A 22,977-nucleotide genomic window follows, 5' to 3' on the forward strand; every position below is an offset into this window, starting at 1 on the left:
GCAAGAGAATCAGACTTCAGCTTTCTGTCTGTAGCATAAGTTGTAAGTCAAACTAGACTGTTTCCAAATACACCCTTGATAACCAGTGCACTTTCGTCAGCTGCTGCTGCAAGAACATCGGGGGATTCCCACAGTCCCAGTGACTTTTGTGCATGTTTTCATGACCAAAGGATATCAAATGGGAAAACTAACTAATCAAAGAGAGCAGAAGCTGTAATCAATAACCATTTCAAGTGGAAGAACTGAGTGGAGGTTATATCAGAAAATGGAAACATGTTTCAGAGATTAAATTAGTCTAGACCTGCACTGCAAAGGCGATATTCAGCAAACGGCATCCATGTTCACTCCCAGTGGGCTGAGGCAGACGTCAAAGTAACTTGAAGGGTTTAAATTAATAACAGACCCAGGTCTGAAGTGCAGACGTGTCTCAGTCAGACTGCTCAGATTCAAAGCTCAGGCAGCAGAAGACATGACATAACCACCTACAGTAGCTGTGCCCTCTGCCCTCATCGGACAGGTCTGTTTATTGAAACGGATTCTGTGCAAGAAAGACAAAGGAGCTTCACTGTACAGATACAGTTGGACTTACAGTACCAACACTCTGGCCCCCTTTCACACATACACACACACTTCTGTATTCACACAGACACACACACACAGAGACACACGGGTACAGACAGGGCCACTTGTCTCAAAAGCCCCTTTGAACATGGAAAAGGAAAGAGATGTCACAATTTGTCCTTCCTCTCCTCGTATCAATGTCCGATATTGATCCATCCTCGAGTCTATCGGTTCTCATTACCTGTCCTCAGTAACTTATCTCAATTGCCATGGCTGTGACTGCTTCCAAAGCCCCAGTCGGCTCTGTGTCTTTCTCAGGTCATCCTTTATAGAGCAGGAGAATCTGAGATGTCTGGCGAGTCCTAATAAAGACATATCCCCTCCGAACAAATCAATGCTGACAGTGTGTTTGCATAGATTAGGAGATTCTCGCACACTATGATTTCTCATCAGACACATGATGAGGAGAAGGGAGATTGGCATTTGAGCGGAGGACTGTTGTATGGGCCAGACTGATTTGATTTTGTTTGCATTTCATCTGCCAGCATTGATGGAAACGATTTTGATCCACGCGTCGCATCGTCACCGGAGCAGCAAAACCCTCTCAGGTGGAAAATACATGCATTTCAGATTCCTATTTCAATAAACCTCGCCAACTGCCTTATAAAGATGGGTGGAGATTATATTTTCTTTGTTGATTGAAGCGGATGTTGACAAGGTCTCTACAATGAAAACAGAAGATGATGGAGAAAATAATCAGATGCTACACATGTGCCTTGTACCTAATGAAAGTAAATTTTTCAGAGTTGGCAGTGGAATCACACATGCAATATTAATATGCTCTTTAATATTCCTTTTTCAACAACCCTACACATCATTTCAAACTGCTATAAAGGAATATAACCTCTTACTTTTTACCCCTCGATTTATCAGCGCCTGCCCCTGTCCTCCATCAATCCTTTGAGGACTAAATACCACATATGACGTAGTCAGTAAATCTTTTAAAACCATCTATCACTTCTGAATAGAACTAATAATGTGTTATAGCACCACAGGGCTAACCCCTATGCCTGCAAACCAGCGCAGATTCATTTGTATAAAATGTGTATTTTCTGATTGACTAGATCCTGGATTGTAATGTGATGACATATTTAATTTCTGATCTAAGGGGGAGATAAGCTAGGCTTAGCTGAAATGATCTGTAACCTTTATTTTAATACCTCAATACTTATCCATGGTATTATATCAGCCAATCACCTCTCTCACACCAGCTTCCACCCACTCTCCTCTCTCTCTGTCCCTGTGGTATACATCTTTTCCTCCCCTTTTTTCTGGCCACGTATAGGTCAACAGCTTGGATGTAGATATACACCTTATAAAAGGTCCTGTTACGTGAATGACATTTAGTAAAATGTGAAAGCAGCGGCGAGCTCACCGTGATTTTGTTGTTGTCAAAATTCAGGTTAATTCAGGATAGACTTCTTAATAGTGTCAGGCCAACACAACAGTGATTAAACATTATCTTTAATGGAATACTGAAGGAACGGTCCTACTGCAATTGAAGCAAAACCTGATAGGTCTAACGGCCAGGGCCTAATGAACAGAAGGAAATAAGAGAATCATGGGAGAAGAGGACAATATAGTCCTAAATGAACGAAATGGCCTTGTACCACCTGCTAAGCATCGATCAGTAGCCAAGGGGACTAATTGATAATGCATTATTAGCTGCTACCCCATAATGGGACTTGTATTTCATCCTGTCCTTGATTGCAGGACTGAGGGGGGAAGGATTTGGCCATGAAGCACCGAAAAACAGATGGCAAGGTGAATTGTTCCCGTGACACATCTGCCAACGTGTTCTATTAGGCTTCGCAGGCAGGTCAGCGCGGTGTCTGCATCCGTGTGTGTGTGTGTGTCTGTCTGTGTGGAGGCAGGCCTCTCTGAAAGCAAAGCAACACACCTCAGAGTGAGGAGGGAGTCAAAGTGAATTTAATTGAAGCCTGTGTTTGTCTGGCCTTGAGACAACTGCAAGTGTTTTTTGGAGCAGTGAGACAAAAGTGAGGCAGGCAGAATTAAACACCAACCAGCTGTGCTGATTGATCTCACCGCTACACTCAGAGAAAGGCAGCACCTCTAGGAGGAGCCTCCAACTTTGTGCAAGTCATATTTTTATTTGGAAATGTGGCATACGTACGGTCTGCTGCTTTTGAAGTTGGTCTTGACATGTAGGCATAATGAACTTCAAAATTAACTGCAATTAGTGGAACAAAAGTGAAAGAAAAAAGATAATTACCATTTGTCAAACAACAGCACTGCTGTTCCAATCTCCCACACGCACAGCCTTTGTCCTCCCACCAAAACGTATCCAGCGTCAGCCTCGTGCTTTGCTTTTTCTAAAGTAATTTTCATATTTGTCAGTTCCACAAAAGCTGTGCCCTTGCTGGTTGAAATACATTCAATCTTGGTGGATCTTAGTGGAGTTATAAAGATGTTATTTACCGTAAAGGCAGGCATGTTATCAATATAGTCTCAAACCTGCATTTGCAGTGTGATCAGTAGTACATGCAGCAGAGGTGTTTAAACATCTTTGTGTCCATGGTGATTCATCGTTTTTAGATGACAATAGATTGCTAGTGCTTTCTTCTTCATGAACGTATGATAAGAATTTCCTCAGTGCATTTCCAAAGTCACACAATAGTCTGTGTACTTTTCTGGAAAGCAGCTTGGTCCTCAGAGCTACATGGAAATATTTTCTTACATCTGTCTAACCGTAGTTCTAAGCTTCCTGCTCCCTAACCGTGACATCTGAATAAAATGAGGTCTGTATGCTGCAATGAAATGCAGCACATGCATTACTCAGGCCACTTGTACTGCCCTTGTGCTGAGCAAATAGAGGCCAAAGTTGCAAATGTGCTTGGATTTCACAATGTGCCTCAAAATGTTCCCTTTTAGCACGGTGGGTCTGTGAATGGAGCAGAGAAGAGCCACAGAATTTCCGTCCTGCCTTGTTATTTTTCATTGTAGGCAATGAAGTTTTGATATTTTTCTCATTTTAAATTTTTTACAGTAATGTAATTTTATCTTTCAGCTTACCTGCACGTCCCTCGGAAATGAAAGACATGAGTGTTATGCTGACAGAGTGGGAGTTTGGGGTGTCAATCAACACCTGTTCTGCTCAGATTCGTTTAAAAATAGTGGAGCAGAGAGGTGTCGTGAGGGAGCTGACAGATAAATAGTCCATGGAGATTTTTGATAGGCAGAGCTCCTCAGTAGCTGACAGTTAATGCTTTGTGTGTTCAGCCCCGAGGAGACTTTCAGTATAGGTATTTTACACAGTCTTCCAACAAACATCAACTCTCCATTCTCCTCTTTTTAAAACTAGAAGCTGCAGGGTGTCTTGGGTATGGGATGGTGGTGGCGAAGTGAAAGAACTATTTTATGCAGCGAGGAAAGAAGAATAGCTTCAATCTTCTCATGAAGTGCCGTGTTAAATGTGAAAAGGAAAACAGAAAATCTTCCACGGAAGTGTCACAAACAAGAGGTCACATGCAGGTGGGATTCAGCTTTTATAACCAGTGATATCAAAACCAGTCGTCTGTATTTTACTCAGAGAATTTTGCTGCACAGTCTCAAGTGAACCTTACAATTGATGGACCGTGTATTTGCAGGCCGGTGTACTTTGGGTCAAGTGGGTGACAGAGTGAAAAACAGCCTGGAAAATGTGTTCTGCCTCGCGTTTCGCTGAATAAAAGTCCAAGTCAATCATCAGCATGTTCCTGCCTACATGCCAATGCATCTGTAATCTGCATTGTGTGGCCAGCGTGTCGACCACTAACACACAAAGAAGAGAATTCAGAGGCACCGGCCACATGCATCGGAGCGGGTGTTCAATGAGGCGTGTTCGCAACAACAAGAGCAGCAGTTCTGGTCTGGGAGCCATCAGAAGGCAACCTTGAGGATTGTATGCAATTCAAATTAATAATTCATTCATTGGCTCTGTTTTAGACCATGTGTTTGTTTTCTCAAGATGTTTGTTATTTTTTCTTTCTTCTGTCTTTCTCAGAGCAACATGTACTTAAAGGGCAGACAAAGGGCATAGATTTTCAGTGTTGAAGTTAATTTCCAGTATATAACTGAAAACCTAATAATAAAAAAACCCCAAAAAGCTCTGTTCAGGAAACAAAATATTGGTATCTGTTTGGCGTCAACTGTGTCCGTTCCTCTTTTTACAGTCAGCTAGTGTGTCTTAGAAATTTAACGGAGTCACTTCACTGGAAAAGAACCAAATATTCATTGATTACAGCTTATTCTTTTCTGTGACAGTAAACTGTATCACTTGGGGTTTTGGTTGAACAAAAGTAAAAATGTAAATTTGCACCTTGGACCTTGGGGCATATTTCACCATTTTTTCCCCACATTTTATGCACTAGATCAATTCATTAATCATGAAACACCAGACAGATTAATCTGTAATAGAAAATGGGATGTAAATGAGAGGCAGCCCTTCTTGTGATTTTTGCAAACATCACAACTCTTGTCTTTATAATTATAATTTCTAAATCACCACTTAATATTTTCCTCCTTTTTAAGCAGTTTTACCCTCTCTGCTGCATCTGTGCATATTATTTCAACATCTCCCTCTAACATCTGCTGCTTGTGATATCAAACCAAGCTCAGGGGTCCACTCTGCATCGACTCCATTTTCCCAGTTTTCAGCGTCAGGTTATTTATAAAGTCCACAATTCTCTGTCTTGCATCTACACCATTAATAATAAATACATCACATTTGAACAAAGAAATTAATATTTAAAGGCTCAATCCGTGTTCGGTCTACAGCACTTCATCCCCTCATGCATCACATTGTAGTTGACTCTGGACACAACAACATGGTCCACAGTAGAGATGGAACCATGTAGACTCAACGTCATGTGACCACAAGTTGAACAGATTACAGACACATGCTGTGAACATTTCACAAGCATTATACTTTTAAGATTTGACCTCCATGTAACAGGATAGGTAATGGGGCTCCACAATGTGCAAAAAAAGATCATATTGCCATCACATGGGCAAATATCGCAATTTCTCTTGGTGTGGTCATTATTGCTTTTAATTTTCACTTAAAAGATGATGATGTGAATTTGTTTGTTTGTTTTACCCATATCAAAAGCCCTAATATACTTTGCTTTTCATCACAGGAAATGGATTTAAATCATAATTCTCAGTTATAAGAAAAAGAAAGAAAGACAAAAAAATCGGCAAGATGCTGTTTTATTTTCGCCACTGTAAGGCTAACAGCAGCGGCTGAATTGCAGTACTACATACTGCAATTCAGCCACTGCTGTTTGCCAGAGAACCTTTTGTGCGTCATGGTGCGAGGGTGGTAGGTGCAGACTTGAAGGTTTTACTTTGCCCCACAGACCTTCAGGAACGATTGATTCAGAGTCACACAAGCGTTGTGTATCCACATCACAGCATGGTGTTGACACGGAGCATACAGAGGTTTGTCATGATGCTAGAAAACATTGTTTTTCATGTCCGCTCAGCCGTGACATTACAAACTGTTAACATATCCTCATTTCCTAACAAGGTAAAGCAGCTCATTACTTGAAAATCAGGAAGGCGTCACAGTGGTTAAGTGCTATGAATTTTTTAGTAATAGAACAAACTTAAGTTTGAAATGTAACTGATAGGTACCTGCTAAAATATTCACTCTTTCTAAAAGATTGACGTATGCTGTAAGTTAACCCTTTTTCTGTTAATATTTTTTTGTCATACAATCACTGCTGATGCAGTTAATCAATGTATCATCATTTGATACTGGAACATTGAAAACACACAATAGATACAGTATGCAGTGGAAACCGCTTACAGTGATCACGTGGGTCCAGTCAATGAATGTGATGACTATAAGTGATTTTCACTGTATTTAACTGGGATAATTGGTGCATATTTTCAGTCAAAAAAAAGTTTTTTTACCATTTGAGTCATTATCCAGAAGAACTCTGTTACTATAAGAACAAATATGAATTTTAGCATGTTGAAGTATTTCAAAAGGTGAAAAAATTGGGTTGAGCTCTGTAGAAAGACTGTCGTAGCCCAAGTGTTCCCCCAGGCTGTTTACTGAATGCTGTTTGTTGTTGTGCTGAATATTTACATTTGCCCACGCACCTTCATTGGATTATTAAAAACCTCTGCCTTCTAACTCAGACAACACTGCTGGCCAAAGGCCCAAGAGGGACCCACCGATCCTGGGGAGGGAAGGGAAAACCGTAATGCAATTTGTATGGCGGGGAGCACTCGGCAACCAGATGGGAGCCAGGCTGACTTACCTGAAGCAGCTTTCCTTATTTACTTCAGCGCCCAAGGCCGTGTCAGACAAGGGAGAGAGAAACATGTTAGCCGAGCAAATTATCACGGCTTTCATGTGGCTAACGTTCTATCAGATCCTCCCACTCTGCAGAATGTAATGGAAGCAGAAGCAAAGTGCTCAAGGCCTTCACCTCTGATGTGTTCTCATTCGAGGTAGGACAAGGTGTGTGCGGGAGATAAAGGAGCAGGTCCCAGTCACTCCCCAGCATGAACGCTGTGGCATCTAGAACATTCTGCTCTTGCCAATCACCAGGGTCAGGATATTGGATGGAGAGTAATTACAACGAGGGCACTTTGATAAGGGCACAGTGGTAAATCACAGCACCAACTGTGTGTGCGTGCGTTTGTGTTTGTGTGTCTGTGAGTGTGTGTGTGTGTGCTATTAAGAAAAGGTTAGGCAAACTAATTATGGTGGGACGGTGTAAATAGAAAAATCCATTGCTTTAAATTAATATCTATTTGATGCAGTCACTCGTGGCTTTTGTACGGTGCCTTGTAAACTGATATAAATGTGAGGCATAAATGGAAATGTGATTTTCTGACATGTGATATTCTGTGCTCAGTGACACGGATAAGCTATTCTGAAGTTTTGTGCATCAATTCATTATCACGTTCCAAACCTGTGAACACCTGTGCAACTAAAAACACAATTTGAGTGCCATTTATGTACACTGCACACAGCGCATTGTTGTGAGATCCTGTGTGCACTTAGCAAGGTGTTGTTTCGCTGACAAATATGGCAGCAAAACCCCTTCCCGAGTGAAGATCTCACTCTCCTGGGGCATGTGTACGTCATTATTTCTTATTACTGCTGAGTTTTGCTCAGAATCTCAACCCCCCCCCCTGTTGAGGGACCCTGTACTTCGTTTCGTACAAAAAGCTGAATTTCAAAAAACGATATGTTGCCCTATGACTTTCATTAGCATCTCGTCTGTCCTGCACCGTTTACTCTTCTCACTCCTACTGTTTGTCGGGACTCCACCTCAGTCTCCTTGGAGTGGCATTGGACTGAACCTAGCCGGATTGATTGGAGAGCTACCTGCTCGCCTGTTTGTCAGCCATGAATAATCTGTAACGACATTCAGAGCATCAGCGGGGGCCTTGCAGCGTGCATTCATTGTGGAAAATAGACAGCTCAATCAAAAGAAGCTCTTGAAAAGCTGGTCATAACCAGAGGCAGAGCCTTGACCCAGAACACTGTCCCACTGACTTGAGTCCCAACCTCACCAACATCCCTGAATGGGAGGCCCAGCTGCTGTGAACTCAAGGCTTCTTCTTTTTTCGCCTCCCCCACTCCCTCCACTCCTCCCGTCTCTTTTGCTGTTTAATAGAGCCATGCTTCACTCAGAAGGCCACCATATCCTTGTTAGAAGACAGACTCTTATGACTCCACCTGCCATTCTTAGATCTCCACATCAGGTAGAGTGGGCCACCCATCACCACACTGCTTTACATGGTAATTGAAGTCTGAAGACTTGATGATAAAGCAGTTATGCCCTTGGTTTTGTGACCTGAGGTTAATATAGGATTATTTACACATGGACAGGTTGATGTGTACCTGTTCTCCGACTGAATTCAGGAAACTATTCAGTTTGGAAAGTTGTTTTTTGACAGACTGGCTTGGTGTCAGGATGTCTTTCATGTAGGAGAGGTGAAATAATTGGTCTGAGGAAGGAGAGCATTGTTGGCCTCTTGAAAAGAGGCTCTCTGGACACCAATGGTGCTGATGATGACACTGATGCCACCCAGCACAAAGAAGAACCACAGGAGGAAATGAAACACTTAGAGCCTGCTTTTGACTGGTTGCCAAGATGTGCAGACTGAGCATTCTTAAAAGCGTTCATCTGTGATGTCTCCCCTCAACCATTGTGAACTCTCTCCCTTGAAATGGTGCATTTCCCTGATGTAGAGTCACCCAACCCTAATCCTCCTATATCCACTGATGAATCCCAGCCACACACACAGTGGGGATGCCGCCTAATTGAATTTCCTTGGTCACAATGAACACACAGTCAAGACCTGCAAGTTCCAGCCCTTGCCTTTGATAAGCAAATGACCCCTATGGAATTGAGGTCACAGCCTGCGAAAACAAGAGCGAGGGAGAGAAAAATAAAGTCCCGCACTCAGACAAGCCCAATATCGACTCACCCGGGATTGAGTCCAATGTTGTTTACCCTGTGTGTGTTGAGCCCCTGATGGCTCAGAAGAAGATTCATCCAGCGCACAACCCACCACCCCCACCCCCACCCCCACCCCTCCTCAAACACACGCTCACGCAGAGAGAGACGTCTGTACTCTGTCTTTTGTCACAGTGTGACTTCTTTCCCATTGTTAAGTGTCACTGTTTGAGTGGAGGGCTTGTAAATAATCTAGTTTTGCCTCAGATTAGAATAAAACACAGTACAGTAAATGTTGGTGGGTCCTTTTGTGTGTGTGCTTGTGCCAGTGAATCCAGTAATAGCTGGTATTGTGCTCCATTGCCTGGAGACTTTGCAGCGAGCTCCATCATACAATGGTAAGGTCAGTTAATTCATGATCTCAGCCACTCTGCATCTCTTCCAGTCTTTTTGATTCCTTCCATTTCGTTTTGTTAAAACTCAGGAAGTCTTGAGGCACAACAGTGTGCATGCTTTTGTGTTTCTCAGTGCGGGTCCAGGAGTCTTTTTTGAGATGCTCCTTCTTAGATTCAGGCTCTGTATGCACTGCCAGCTCTGCACAGATTCTTGATCAACTCACTTTTCTAAATCATGTTTGTTCCCCCTTTCAGTTTCAGTTTGTTTACTCACTAAAATCTCTTTAAACATTGTCCACTTACATCCAGCATTTAGTATTTTGTAGTTTTGGGTTGTTTTTCTTCCTGTGTCCTGGGTTTCATCTCTCAGGCAACAAAAGAGTGGCCATATCTAATTGATGGAGATGTTTGAACCATCTGCAGACTGGAAAAAAAACCTGAAAACGGCTGTAACTTAACTGTCACCTCTCACACATGTATCTTAGGTTAAAAAACAATCTAATCTGTTTTTTATTGCTGTTAATATTCTTCTAAACCTGTGCTTAATTTGCCCATCAATCAAATAGGAGACAGTAAAGGAGAGCACCCTCATGGAAATACTATGTTGTATGTTTTCATTTCATTTCACAATTTATTTGGAGCTTTTATTTATATATATATATATATATATATATATATACACACATACATACATACATACATACATACATACATACATACATACATACATACATACATACATACATACATACATACATATAAAATTGTGATGTGACAAAAGACAACATGAACAGACAAGCTCGCAGACAACATATTATCTAATAACAAAAAAGCCTGAAAAGGAGTAGGAGGAAGTGTAACACTTATTTAGTCCTACAGTATATCACCGAGTATCATCTCTGTATCAATGAAACTAGACATGAAGGACCAAAATGACTTGACAGATCTGTGGCAGAGCAGATGACCCAGTTTGACTCAACTTCCAAGCCATGCAGGGAGCTTTTTATGGCATTATGCTACAGGGAGCAAAATTGATTAAGAATGTAAATAAGCACATGCAACAGGTTACATGGTTCATATTACTTGAAAACAGCAGAATACTTCACTTTTATTACATTTTAATAGTTTAAAGGCATTTAGGGCATCCAGCCACCCCACCACTAAAACCAAACAACTATTGCAATACCTGGATAAATCTGTGTTTCCATCAGTTGGAATTGGTGAGTGTGGCTCATCCAATCTGAGAGTCACACCTGCGCTTTTGGCCAAAACTTAAGTTTATTATGAAATAGTCAGCAGGGTTGTTTTTTTTAACGCCTCCATGCCCATGATGTTTTTGGATTGTGGATCCATGTGTACACCTGTCTCTCTCTGGTGAACACTACCCTCAAATGTGAATTACTTCAAATTTGGCACAAACCTCTGGACTGGACTCAAGGATGAATTAACATTTGATGGATAAAGGTTCAAGGCTTCAGGACGCTTGAATATTAAGGTAGAACGTGCGTGTGCACACACACTTTCTTTTTAATACCCAGTGCAAATATTGCAGTGGCCATTTTATTTGTAAGGAAATATTTACACAAGTACAGGCACAGTGATGCATGTTCCCCAAACTCCAGTTGCAGACCCAGGTGTGTGTGCAAGTATGCTCACTTTTGTCTGTCTGTTAGTCTCTCATCATCTCCATGCAATGACACAATGCTCTGAGATGAGATGTGTACTTTCCAAATATTTTACGGGAAGTACAGCTGTGAAAATTCCCCCATTGTACTCCAATGAAAATAAACCCACCAGGGTTCCAGCTGCGAGCCCAGGATTCATGCAGTGTCAATGGCATAATTGTCCTTTTAAAATTTTCACAGTAATTTCACTGAGGTTTGGGATATGAACTCATTTATAAATGGGCTGCAGATCAAACCGAAGGCTGAGGGAATCGTGTCATGTTTTAATTATCCTTTAACAGGAATGTTAAGTGCACGCTCAGTATCTTGTAGGAGAGGAAGTGTAAATTTCTTTTTAGCTCCTAACATCTCGGAGGCAGTTGAGCACACTATTAGAAATCGATATTAATATAATTGAGTCATAAGTGTGTCAGCGCCCCATTTCCAGAGAGAGAACGCTTTCTATGAATCAATAGTGTACTTGTATCAGTCATCCTTGAGTGATGCGCATAAAGTTTTGCTTTACTTACAGCCATTACAATTGACTTTGGAAAACAACAGCAAATAGAAGCCTGTCCAATTATTATTAACTGCTATAAAATTACAGACCTATTTTTTTTCACAAAGTGATGAGATTATTTTGTCCTACTTATTAATTGGAGTGAAATTGGACAGAGTGACTCACAGCAGTGTTACTGGAAGGTGTCAGACACAGAAAGCAGGTAATTATGGAGACAGGAAGAGATAAGGAAACAGAATGCAATTACCCTGGCAAGCAGAGCTTCAAATTGCTCTTCTTAGGATTTCTCACCTCAGGTTGCTATTGTTCATGCTTTGCATCTCCATACTGATCTTTATTCCCTTTACCCTCTAGCTCAAAGAAGGAGGAAGGTTTGCATTAATCACATGGATCTCTACTGTAAGTAGAGCCACGCAGGCAGACTACACTGAGCATGGCTTATTGCTGGATTTGAAATGTATATTCAAAAATGTTTTCCAAATGATTTTGCATATGTTATGTCATTGCTCTTTACATCCAAGCCTTTAAGGATTTCTCAGGATTTAATTTCTTTTAACTTTCAGGTTTGAGGGCATGCTGCAGAGACTGACATTTATTTCTCTGTTTTTTCCTCCACAACAGCGCAACTGTAGTATTATTGTTAGAATTGTTATACATAGAACATATTTCCTTTTTTTAGAAAAGATCTTATTAATGAGAAACATAATAACAAACATGCACAGATACACCAACAAAAAAGCAAATATAACAATTCCCTCTCCCAGAACCCTGCCTACTGTACAAGATATAAACTGCACACTGCTGCATGCTCTGTCAATAAAAGTGTATATTTAACCAAGGAAAACTCCTACTCTCCTGCTGCCTTAGACTTAACTTCATTATCTGTCGATGCTGTGCCTGACTTTTTATTCAGATTGTACAAAATGTTACCATGAGAAAACTGCGACTGTAACTCTGTCTGTGCTGTGGGTTGTGGAGGTAGGGAATTTGGGTGTTGTTACTGTTGTATAAAGCAGGCTACATATTTTTTTCTTTTTTTTTTACAACTTATATTTTGTATATTTTGTGGGGGGGGAGCCAAATGTTGCCATGCTGCTGATTTGAGGGACGGAGGGTTTCTTCTTCTCCATTTGTGCATCCTCTGTAGTGCCCATTTTGTTACTTTAGCCATTTGTTTTAGCTTTTAGGCACTCTCTCAGCCTGTGCTACAGCTCTCTGTAGCCGCACGCTGATAAAAGAGCAGGACTTGAGAGGAAGAAAAAGACTAAATGAAGGTGCATTCCTCAAAAGATCCAACCTTGTATTTCAAAATGACTCAAACCTCTTGTTGTGCATTTTGTCAGAATTAACAAAGCTAATGTAAATGTTACAAAATGACTTCCTCCTCTTTTTGAATGAGCTGAGTGAAGCATGTAGGAGAGCACGTGGGTGAAATCTCGTAGCACAGGGTGTTGTTGATGCTGCTCAGAGTGGCGCTTCAGGGCTGGATTCACTGAACATGTACTCACATTTACCTTGACCACATAGTAGTGAAATCTACCGCATTTAGACACTAATACAAGCGGGAGGGGTGTGTGTGTGTGTGTGTGTGTGTGTGTGTGTGTGTGTGTGTGTGTGTGTGTGTGTGTGTGTGTGTGTGTGTGTGTGTGTGTGTGTGTGTGTGTGTGTGTGTGTGTGTGTGTGTGTGTGTGTGTGTGTGTGAGGGGGTCTGTCCGCCACTGGCCCTCCAAGCTACTTATCACCGTATGGCTGCTGGCGATGAAGCCACTTTGCTTTCCTCCCCGACAGCTCATGTCACCGCTGGGCCAGCTTGTGCTCACACAGGCCTCTGCAAATCCATACACAGTTTGCCTCAAATTGTTTATGAAAAAAAAAAAATCCACCATTTTTTCATTTGATGAATACTCTGTACCAGCACAAGTGCTTTATGTAATTGCGTATAGGTTTGATGGCCTGATAGGTGCCACTTAGTCAAGCTTCAGTCAGCTTCGGTCTGGGACTGGAAATGATCATTGCAGACAGATCAAGTGTGTGAGGGGAGTGTAAGAGTCTCACAAAGTGCTTTTATGTAAATTGCAGTTGAAGAGTGGCTCTCCATTGAGACTTAAATATACAGCACTGTATATACTGCTCCGTCAGTCTTGGGGATGTGTCCTCTGTGACTGTAAAAAGCTCTGTTCATATGAAAGGTTCAACACCCCTGTCTCCAAAAAGGCCCCAGAGAGAAAAGATTAGACGGAGAGAGGAGGAGAGAGAAAGCTGGAAGGAAAACATGGCAAACTCATCATCATCATCAGTGAAAAGAAACTAGGACACATGGAAGGGACCAAGGTCATGGCTCAATATATAAAAATACCTCTGGATAACAGGCCCCACATGAAAGGTCAAAGGAAAATGAAATGAAAGATTGCTTCTCAAATATCAAGAAGACAAGACTCTGACAACACTGTATTGTTGTGTGAGAAGGGTTGTGTTTGTTTTCTTCGTGAAAAGCCATACAGCTATTTTTTGCCCTGTGTTACGGCAGCATCACTTATATCAACAATGTTGTTGAAATGCTCCATGGATTGTAAACGTCTTACCCCTCCTGGATAATAATAATAGGAAAACAGGTTGCACTGAGTATTTTTGTTTGGAGTGGGTTTGTGTAGTGCTTCCTTGTTCCTTCCCAACTGTTGCTTTTTTAACGCCCTCCAAATTATACCAAGGATAGCTGTGAGGCTCTCTTCTCATTTTCCTCAGTTAACAAGCACCCTGTTTATATATGATTATGGTTCTCTGCCTGTTTATTCTGCCTGGCTTTTTTAAATTACTTTGCTGGTTTAGTTCAAGGTACAAAATCCAGCAAAGGATTCAGTCGAGCTCGTTTGTTTTCTTTCCGTTGAGAAATATTTACGGTCATTTCATTCTTTGCTGCTGTCAAATGAGCTGGCGGGGATAAACCTGCACTCACTTCTTCCTGTGTTTACCTTTTTTTGCAGCGCTGCCAGTCATGCAGGTGACAATTGACATTACCAGACAGCAGGTGGAGACGACCTTCGGTTTCGACCAGTACTGGTGTCAGTGTGTCGCCTGGAGCACCACCGGAACCCAGAAGAGCCAGAAGGCGTACATCAAGATCGCTTGTGAGTGCACTTCAAAATGAGCACTGTGTCATTACAAAGGCAAACACAGCCTAACTAGGTGCTTACATATTACATGTCAGTATGAAGTAAGAGGATATTAACAGGAGGATTTTTTTTTTCACTTCACTGGGTGGTTGGGGAAGGACTACTGTAGGTTTCATTTAACAATTAGCCCAGAGGCCATTATGATCTGATGCACCACTGTGTATTACTGTGATTACAATTCAGTTAAATCTTCTCCCTGTGATTCTACTTATAATAAAAAAAAATATCAGGCGCTGGCTGGGAGTAACAGAGAGCACTGTGTCTGCTTGATGGCAGTCTGAACACTAAATTTGAGTATTCATGAGCATATTTTTCACTGGATACAGTATATCAGCAATGATCCCTATGAAAGTAACTGGAATAAAAACAGATTTGAAATTTATTGCTGTGCAGCAATCATAAATCTGTCTGGGGGAACACAGACACATCCCTTGCTGCAGCCTCGAAAGCTTTATTAGAAGAAGCCATTTTACATTTGAGTATTTTAAAGCATTCTGTCTATTAATTTTCACATAAATATGCATTATTCCAGACAGAGCTGAACACACAGCGCTGTCTCTGATCCACCAGATGTTTTGAAAACACAAATTCATTATCCAAGCTTGTTTGAGGGCTCAACAAAGTCAGTTAGATGTAAGATAAGGACACACACACACACACACACACACACACACACACACACACAGGCTTCAATAACAATACACCGGTTCACATTCACCATATTCACGTGTGCACGTACACAGTCGCATAAATTAGAGCCTTCCAGGATTGTTATACCTTAGTCTCCTCCAGTTCCATTGTGTCGACTTTAATTAAATTGAATGTCGTGAAACTCTCTGCTTGTCTTAATGTTTCTTTCCCTATGATTGGTCAGGACAGGCTCAACATCTGTTTAAAGGAATTCACCGGTGGCTCACAGCCACACCCTCAGCCCCCTTTGCAAATTAATAACACATTGCTTCGCCCTGAGTCCAAAACCCGAGGTGAACACATCAAATTTGCGCCACCTGGCAGCTGTGGGCAGTCTGTCTAACTCATCAGATACAAACAGACCTACATTTATTTCCCCCACAAGAAATAAGCATTGCCAGTATTACCTGTGTAATTCCCAGCCAGGGCTTATGGACAAATATATTGCAGAACTTGGTACCACAGTAAGAGTATTCAATGAGACGCAATGTGAAGCCCCATGCAGGCAGCCAGGCTTGCAGGAGCTCTTGTCCAGGCGCCTCGGGGCTTTATTTTCATGCGGCTGCTCCAAGCTCTCATACAGATGGAAGCTGGAGGCTGGCGGATGCTGGAGAGAGGAGAATGGGTGGGAGGGGAGGAGAGAGGGGTAATGCAATTGCTTTTGCTTGATGCCGGGCCCCTCTGGCAGCAGACAAGCATCTCTGAACCAGCCAGGCAGCCTGTAATAAGCAACATGGTTGGTGCCACCGATCCCCATGTGGCTTAGAGGCCAACTGGAGTGCGACATGCTCAGCGAGGCCGTGGGTGAACGTTTCGAGAGTGGAAAATTTAGAAACATCACCAAGCCAAGTTTCGTGGATAGAAGTATCTCACTCAAGCCTCACAAGCTCTTACAAATACTCTAATTGGTTGTGTTTCTTCCACCAGACCTGAGAAAGAACTTTGAGGATGAGCCGCAGGGTAAGGAGGTGGCATTGGACCAGGAGGTGTTACTGCACTGCCACCCCCCTGAGGGAGTGCCACAAGCTGAGGTGAGACACGGATACAGCAGATATTTATAGGCATACATCTAGCGCCATGCATTTACCCTTTCCTCACCAAAAGGACAAAGAGCAAGAAGCGGTTCAGGATCAGCTCCTCTGCTTCCTCCTTGCTCTCCCTGCTGCTCCACCGGGGGAACAGACAACCCTGTACGGATAAATTACACCTCTAATTATTCCCTGTTATTGATTTATTATCTCTCTTACATCTCTGAGAAGCCGTATATCACATCGTCTCGTCACATCACTCAGGATAGGCTTGGAGGCTTCACTCCCCGTTTGGCATCTCTAAAGGCCTATCCATAATTAATGGGTCTATTTGCCTCACTCTCTTCCTATCCTTTTCTGCCTCTTTGCCATCTCACCATGTACTATATCTCTCATACACTCTTGTTCTGCTCAAGTCTCTCTCACTCTCTCTCTCTCTACATCTCTGTGTGGTGTGTGTCTGTGTTTAGAGGACCAGACTGGGGCCAGCTGTTTCACCTCATCTGCAGCATCATCCCAGTCCCAGATAGGCGCTAACTGCTCTAATAACAACACAAGGTGGTTAGGCCAGCCACTCAAACAGTCCAGCAACCAGGAGCAGCAGACTAGCCAATCACAGCTGCAGGGACAGTTTACAGAGAGAAACGGGGAAGGACGGTGCGGGCCGCAGTTCAGCAGAAAAGAACATCAGAGCAGAAGTCACCGTGGCAGAAAACAGGGATATCACACAAGAGAAAGAAAGCCCAATTATATGCGGCATCGCAACTGGCAGTAGCAACAATACAGCCGTACCGTAGCTACTCTCGAGACGACACCAGGTCAAGTGAGAGCAAGAAAACAAGCAAGCCAATCTGAGAGTACACCAAAAAGAGGAATAACATCAGTTTTGGCTTCGGCAAGAGGGCACAGAAACTACACAAAGCATGATGGGTTACGCTCACAGACCACCAAAGCCACAGCGATCTGCAGCTGCTCGAAAATAAAAGCTACATTTCCTCCACACAAATAGAGTGAATATTAGACTCAGGACTGTGTATAAATTAACTGATTCCATCTCAGTATCCGTATCATACCAAGCTACATTTGCTCCTCTTTTTGTATGTTTGATTGCATCAAAAAAAGAAGTACATGCACTGCTTTTTTTCATATAAAACTCTCTCATCTGCAGCATGTCTGGTCACTGAAGAGCTGCACGGGAAGGGGGGAACGGTTTCTGTTGAGATGCAGCAAAGTTTTGACCACTGAAACATATTTTCAGGTGGAGTGGCAGAGAAATGAAGATGTGATCGACCCAGCGAGCGACCCCAATTTTTTCATCACCGCTGACCATAATCTCATCATCAAAAAAGCCCGCCTGGCGGACACGGGCAACTACACGTGTGTGGCCAAAAACATCGTCGCTCGCCGCAAAAGCAACTCTGCTACGGTCCTAGTCTATGGTAGGTGATCACTTCTTCCTGCAGCTGTCAAAGCTCTGTGTACGCAGAGGCTAATGAGAGGTCTGGACTAAAGTCTTCAAAATATGCAAACGTTCAATTGGCTCAAATGAATCCTGTTTTGTTTGCATGTTGCTTCTGTTTTCCCACATTTCCACATTAACCTCTGCATGTTCTCTCGCATGGGAGATACCTGGGAGGGAAGCTGTAATATACAGATCCTGCAGTACAGCTGTAGTAATAATAATATGCAGTGTTACATATATGTGACATATGGTGACAACCTGCATAACGGATCTCTAACTGTCAACCAGTGTATTACATAATCATTAAAAAAACGACATAAAGAGATAGTAGCGTATCCGCACATTAGTAAGCACGACTTAAATGTTACTGGCAGCCGTTCTGCCGAAGCTGGCAGCCTCCAATCTCAGGTCTGCCATCCTCCTCCTCCTCTGTAGTGGATCCAATGTGAGAGGAAAAAATTGAATTAGCAGCAAACTGTAAATAATGACTTGGCTTGATAAGCAGACTGACCTTTGTTAAAATGCAGAGGAACAGCATATTTCCTATCACAGAGGGTTCCTTGGGCACTGGCACTACTAAAGTTTTGCATACATTAGAGCCTGTTTTAATTCACAGCAACATGCAATCAGGAGATGGAAATCACATGGGAGTGCATCTTGAAAGCAACTTTGTGCATGTAAGAAATTTATAATCTGGCACAGTGTCTGACACATGGTCTGTTTCTGTTAAGGCTGCCAGAAAAAGACGATATTACGATGTGCTGTAAAGTCAGAACAGCATTTCTTGTTTATCATGTCAGTGGAGAAAACGCACCATATGCCACAAATCTACTGCACTATGTAGACATCTGCACACCTCCTCAGCTTATACACAATTTGTCCCGCTATAAAAATGATTTTGTAACGAATTATTGAAAGGTGTTTGTTTTAGGTGTTTATTATATATACAAATCTATCATACCAAATTGAACTGGTTATTTTTGTCACGTTAAGTCATTGGAAATACATGAGAAACAGGGTATGCACTGTGAGTATTTACGTCTCTTGTGGAATCAGCTTGTCAGTGTGGGAATTATTTGATCAAAATTCAATATCTTATGCAGTTCTCATGTTGAGGTTGTAGGTACTTGAATATTAATTACCACTTAAGATTGCAGTTACTCTGCCTTTTCAGCCAACAAAAGCTCTCAGTGGAGTTCAGGGTGTAAGATGAATTCAGATTCAGAAAATATGAACGTGTTGAACGTGAGGGTCTTGTATGGAGAGCTTTTAGATTGGCTGAAAACAAAGCATTTTCCTGGTCCCCCCTCCCCTGTATCCAAAAAATATGTGGTTGAACCTTAGATATTTTATAGAAGAAGTCTTCTATATTGCACACTGTGGATCTACAGCATGCATTCACTTTTGTGTTGATTTGATTTGTTTATTCAGTTTGTTCTCGGTACAAATACTCAACAATAAAAATTTAACAGACAGTAAAAGAGATCATTGCGTTTCAGATCTTCAACAAAAACCTGAAAGTCATTTTCTTTTAGTGTAATTTTGTAGTTAAGCAAACTGTGCAAACCCAGAAGGTGGTCCAAATGTTGAAATAGCAGTGTATGGCTGTAGTTGAAAATTGAGGCACGTGCACTTTTGCGGTGAATTGTTTCAAATGAATTGTGTTAATTTGGAGCATGCAGTCAAAGACACACATTATCATACGCGTCCCCAAGCCTCCAGCATAATAAATACAGGAGCACAATTATTCTTAGTGTTGATTATAATTGATTAACATGTTTTTGAAAAGATTTCTAAATCTAGAGTTGGAATGACTGTGGAGGCAAGAACATTCACACTCCTATTGTCTGGCCCCTTTTTGTTTTGTCAAACATCCATTTTCACTCTGGCGCCCAAAAATTCTGAACAAATTGCTGTAGTGCTTGCATTGTGATTCTTTTTATGTGCTCGACAAAATGATAGCTGTAAAACTTGTGCACTTAAGGTTAATCATAACAGGAGAGGTCATATTCAAAAGAAGACTTACCATTTTTTATTTTAATCTCCTGAAAGCTGAAGAAAGGGGGAAAAATCAGTTTGCTGAAATCTTCACAGTCCAGCATGTTAGCAGATGTAGCTAACTCTAGCAAGTCATAATAATTGCTACTTTTCAAAAGGGGTTCAACAGGGGGCCAGAGATGCATTTTAACAAGGCCTAGCTGGTGTGACTGCACTCTGTGCTAAGAAGTAATCAGAGGCCGAGCTGCCTGGCAATTTACCCCGCCGTGGCGAGCAATCAATCGCATAGAGAGGGCAAGGAAATGATTCAGCCACGACAAGCACAGGAGAGAGTTAGGGGGAAATTAGGAGGGGAGTATGTACAGAGAAGAAACGACAGTGCTGTTAAAGTCAATAAATCAGGAATCTTGCTATCTGGTAAGCTGAGTCAAACACAGTACATACAGGAAGGAGCCGCTGAGAATTAAATCAGCGCGATTTGATGTAATCACCTGCCATGATCGAGCAATACACCTCCAATTATGTGCCAATAGATAGTTAAGGTTCAGAACACGGTCTCAGGTACAGCAAATAATAGGAATTCAGCCTGCAGACTTTTTGAACTGCTTGAACTTTCAGTCTCAGACATAAAAGAGGAATAAATTATACAGTATGGATCTCTGCAATTGAAAGAATACTTGAGTTTGAAGAATGTCATGTAATGGTGAAAAATCAGTGTTGGTTATGTGAAGGACACAATCTGAAATACTGGAATATACCATTATATATTTTTTTTCTTTTCTTAGTGACGTGTTGGCATTTATTAGGAGCGTTTTTGACTGTTAGCACTGGAATTTAAATGGCATTCTTTTACAGCTATTATATTCTGACTGTATTATGAGACTTTTGGATAATGGCCCGCCATTATCTTGGTGAAATTTGGTGGGCTATTTCAAATGTCCACTCGTTACTTTTGCAGCGACTGCGTCTGAAGTCAGAGATGGCAAGCTGTCATGTTATTTTCTGCTCCTTGTTGAAGCCATTTTGTTTCCACTGCAAGTTGGCTGTAATTCCAACGTAGACACAGGAAGCAGCCATCCACTGCTCTCGGTCTTCCATTAGTTTACCTTGCAGTGCTGGACCAAAGAGTGTAACAGCGAGCACAATTATTCTAGCGTAACACTCCTCTTTTCCTTAGTGCATGTCGGGTAATCCTGGCTGCTCTGTCCCTTCATCCATCCATCCCTCCCTCCAACCACCCTCCCTCCCTCACACCCTTCCACCCCACCCTCCCCCACTCCCCACTCCGGTGCTGGTCTGACAGTCAACGGCGGCTGGTCCACGTGGACCACCTGGTCGTCCTGCAGTGCTGTGTGTGGGCGTGGCTGGCAGAAGAGGAGTCGGAGCTGCACCAACCCCACGCCACTGAATGGAGGCACATCCTGTGAGGGGCAGAACGTCCAGAAAAGTGCCTGCGTGGCCACCTGTCCAGGTAACTCCCAGGCAACCCTGTTTGTCCTGTGGCGCTTGGCTTCCTGTGGCTTCCTTTTTGCATTTTTTTGCATCTAGAAGACATCAATTCATCTTTATGTTGGCTGCCCTTTTGTACCAGCACCTCCAGGTCTTTCTTAGATGTCAGTGCTTCTGTTCTTTCCTGCAATTAGTCCGCTTACACAGCAATGTCAGAGCCTATTAGTCTTCACAGTAAGGCTTCATCCTGAGAGTGATTTATTATTATCACACCGCGCTGTACGCAGACCCTGCTTTTATTTGAAAGACCTGTCTGCTTTAAGAGACATGGTCCTAGCCGTGGTATTGTGTCTGACCAGCCAGTACATTTGTTATTGTTTGCTGCTCAAGCTATGTAGTAAATATGGGCAATAAAAGAGGTGAATTATGGCTGTCTGGGTGCCATGTTTGCTTGTGAGGAGTCGAGGGCGTTTCATTTGCCTGCCTGTTCTCCCTTGTGAGAGCGTCAGAGAGGCAGAGTGTCCTGCCTGATACTGAGCAACACGTATCGATCGCCAGTAGCCTGAGATGCAAGTCAAGCTGCTTCATTTGCAGTCGCACATTAGCCCCCTGACAGAGGGAGAGATAGCGACAGAGAGAGAGCAGGATAGGAAGAGGGAGGTGTAAGGTGGAAGCAGGGATAGAAACAGATGGAACCAGATACAGTGTAAGGAAGGCAGCAACAAAGCTCAGAGTGAGAGAGAGAAGAGGAAAACTGAGAAAGAGGCGGAGGAAGCCTGAGTGTGTACAAGAGCTGGCTGTTGGCTGCCAGCAGATCTGTCTGTGGACATATAGCTGGGCCGCTGCAGCCGTGCTGACCGCATGAGAAAGCTCCCACGCTCGGTAAATAGCAGAGAGGGAAATCGAACACCCCTGGCAGTGGCAGCTTCTCCCTGTCTAAAACAAAGGTTATCTTCCTCAGTGAATCACGGTGTTGTGTTACACATATCCCATGTAAAGACATCACTAGATGTCAAGTGTGTGTGTAAGTAACATGGCCCGCTGGAATACAGCGGGAGGAGGAAGACAAAGGAAACACAGAAATACAGGACGCTATCTGGATGGATTTGGAATTATTAGCGCTGGAGCAACGAGTAATGGAATTAGAGGGGTGTCCAGGGATGCTTGATATTCCCCCATAGCAAAGCAGGAAACTGACCTCCATGAGCTTAAAGAGATTAATGTCAGTCCAAGCTGCTATTGTTAGACCGAACCCCACCCTATCTTTCTTTTGCCCTGCAAGGAGAAAGTGTGTAATTTCAACCCTTAGGGTGCAGTGACAGAAATTTCATTGTGCTGTGTGAACACAGTTGACGGAGACTTTAGGAGAGCGAGAGCTCTCCTTTTTTTTTCTCTTGATTAGAGATGCCACAGCAGCATGACCCTGCTCACACCTCCATCGCCCCTGTTGTTTGGCAACAGAGGGGAGCCTGAGCCTCCTTCTCTCACTCGTTACCTGTCTGAGACAGAACATCAGTGACACAGACAGCCCCAGCTGTCGACACCCACAGA

General features: G+C 42.6%; 1 protein-coding gene across 4 annotated transcripts in view; it reads left to right on the forward strand.

Moving 5' to 3' along the window:
* unc5a (unc-5 netrin receptor A) overlaps positions 1–22,977 on the forward strand; it is a 131,087-nt gene that overhangs the window by 71,470 nt on the left and 36,640 nt on the right. For 2 of the 4 annotated variants that reach the window (XM_085790145.1, XM_085790144.1), the window contains exons 3-6: positions 14,611–14,754; positions 16,417–16,520; positions 17,776–17,956; positions 21,281–21,448. In XM_085790145.1, coding sequence (XP_085646271.1) covers positions 14,611–14,754; positions 16,417–16,520; positions 17,776–17,956; positions 21,281–21,448 — 597 coding nt within the window. The remainder of the gene's footprint in view (positions 1–14,610; positions 14,755–16,416; positions 16,521–17,775; positions 17,957–21,280; positions 21,449–22,977) is intronic. The other 2 variants (XM_085790147.1, XM_085790146.1) reach the window with 1 other exon arrangement.

Source organism: Trachurus japonicus, chromosome 10 (genome assembly GCF_045865225.1).
Source record: "Trachurus japonicus isolate A0001 chromosome 10, Traja_1.0".
Taxonomy (NCBI): Eukaryota; Metazoa; Chordata; class Actinopteri; order Carangiformes; family Carangidae; genus Trachurus; species Trachurus japonicus.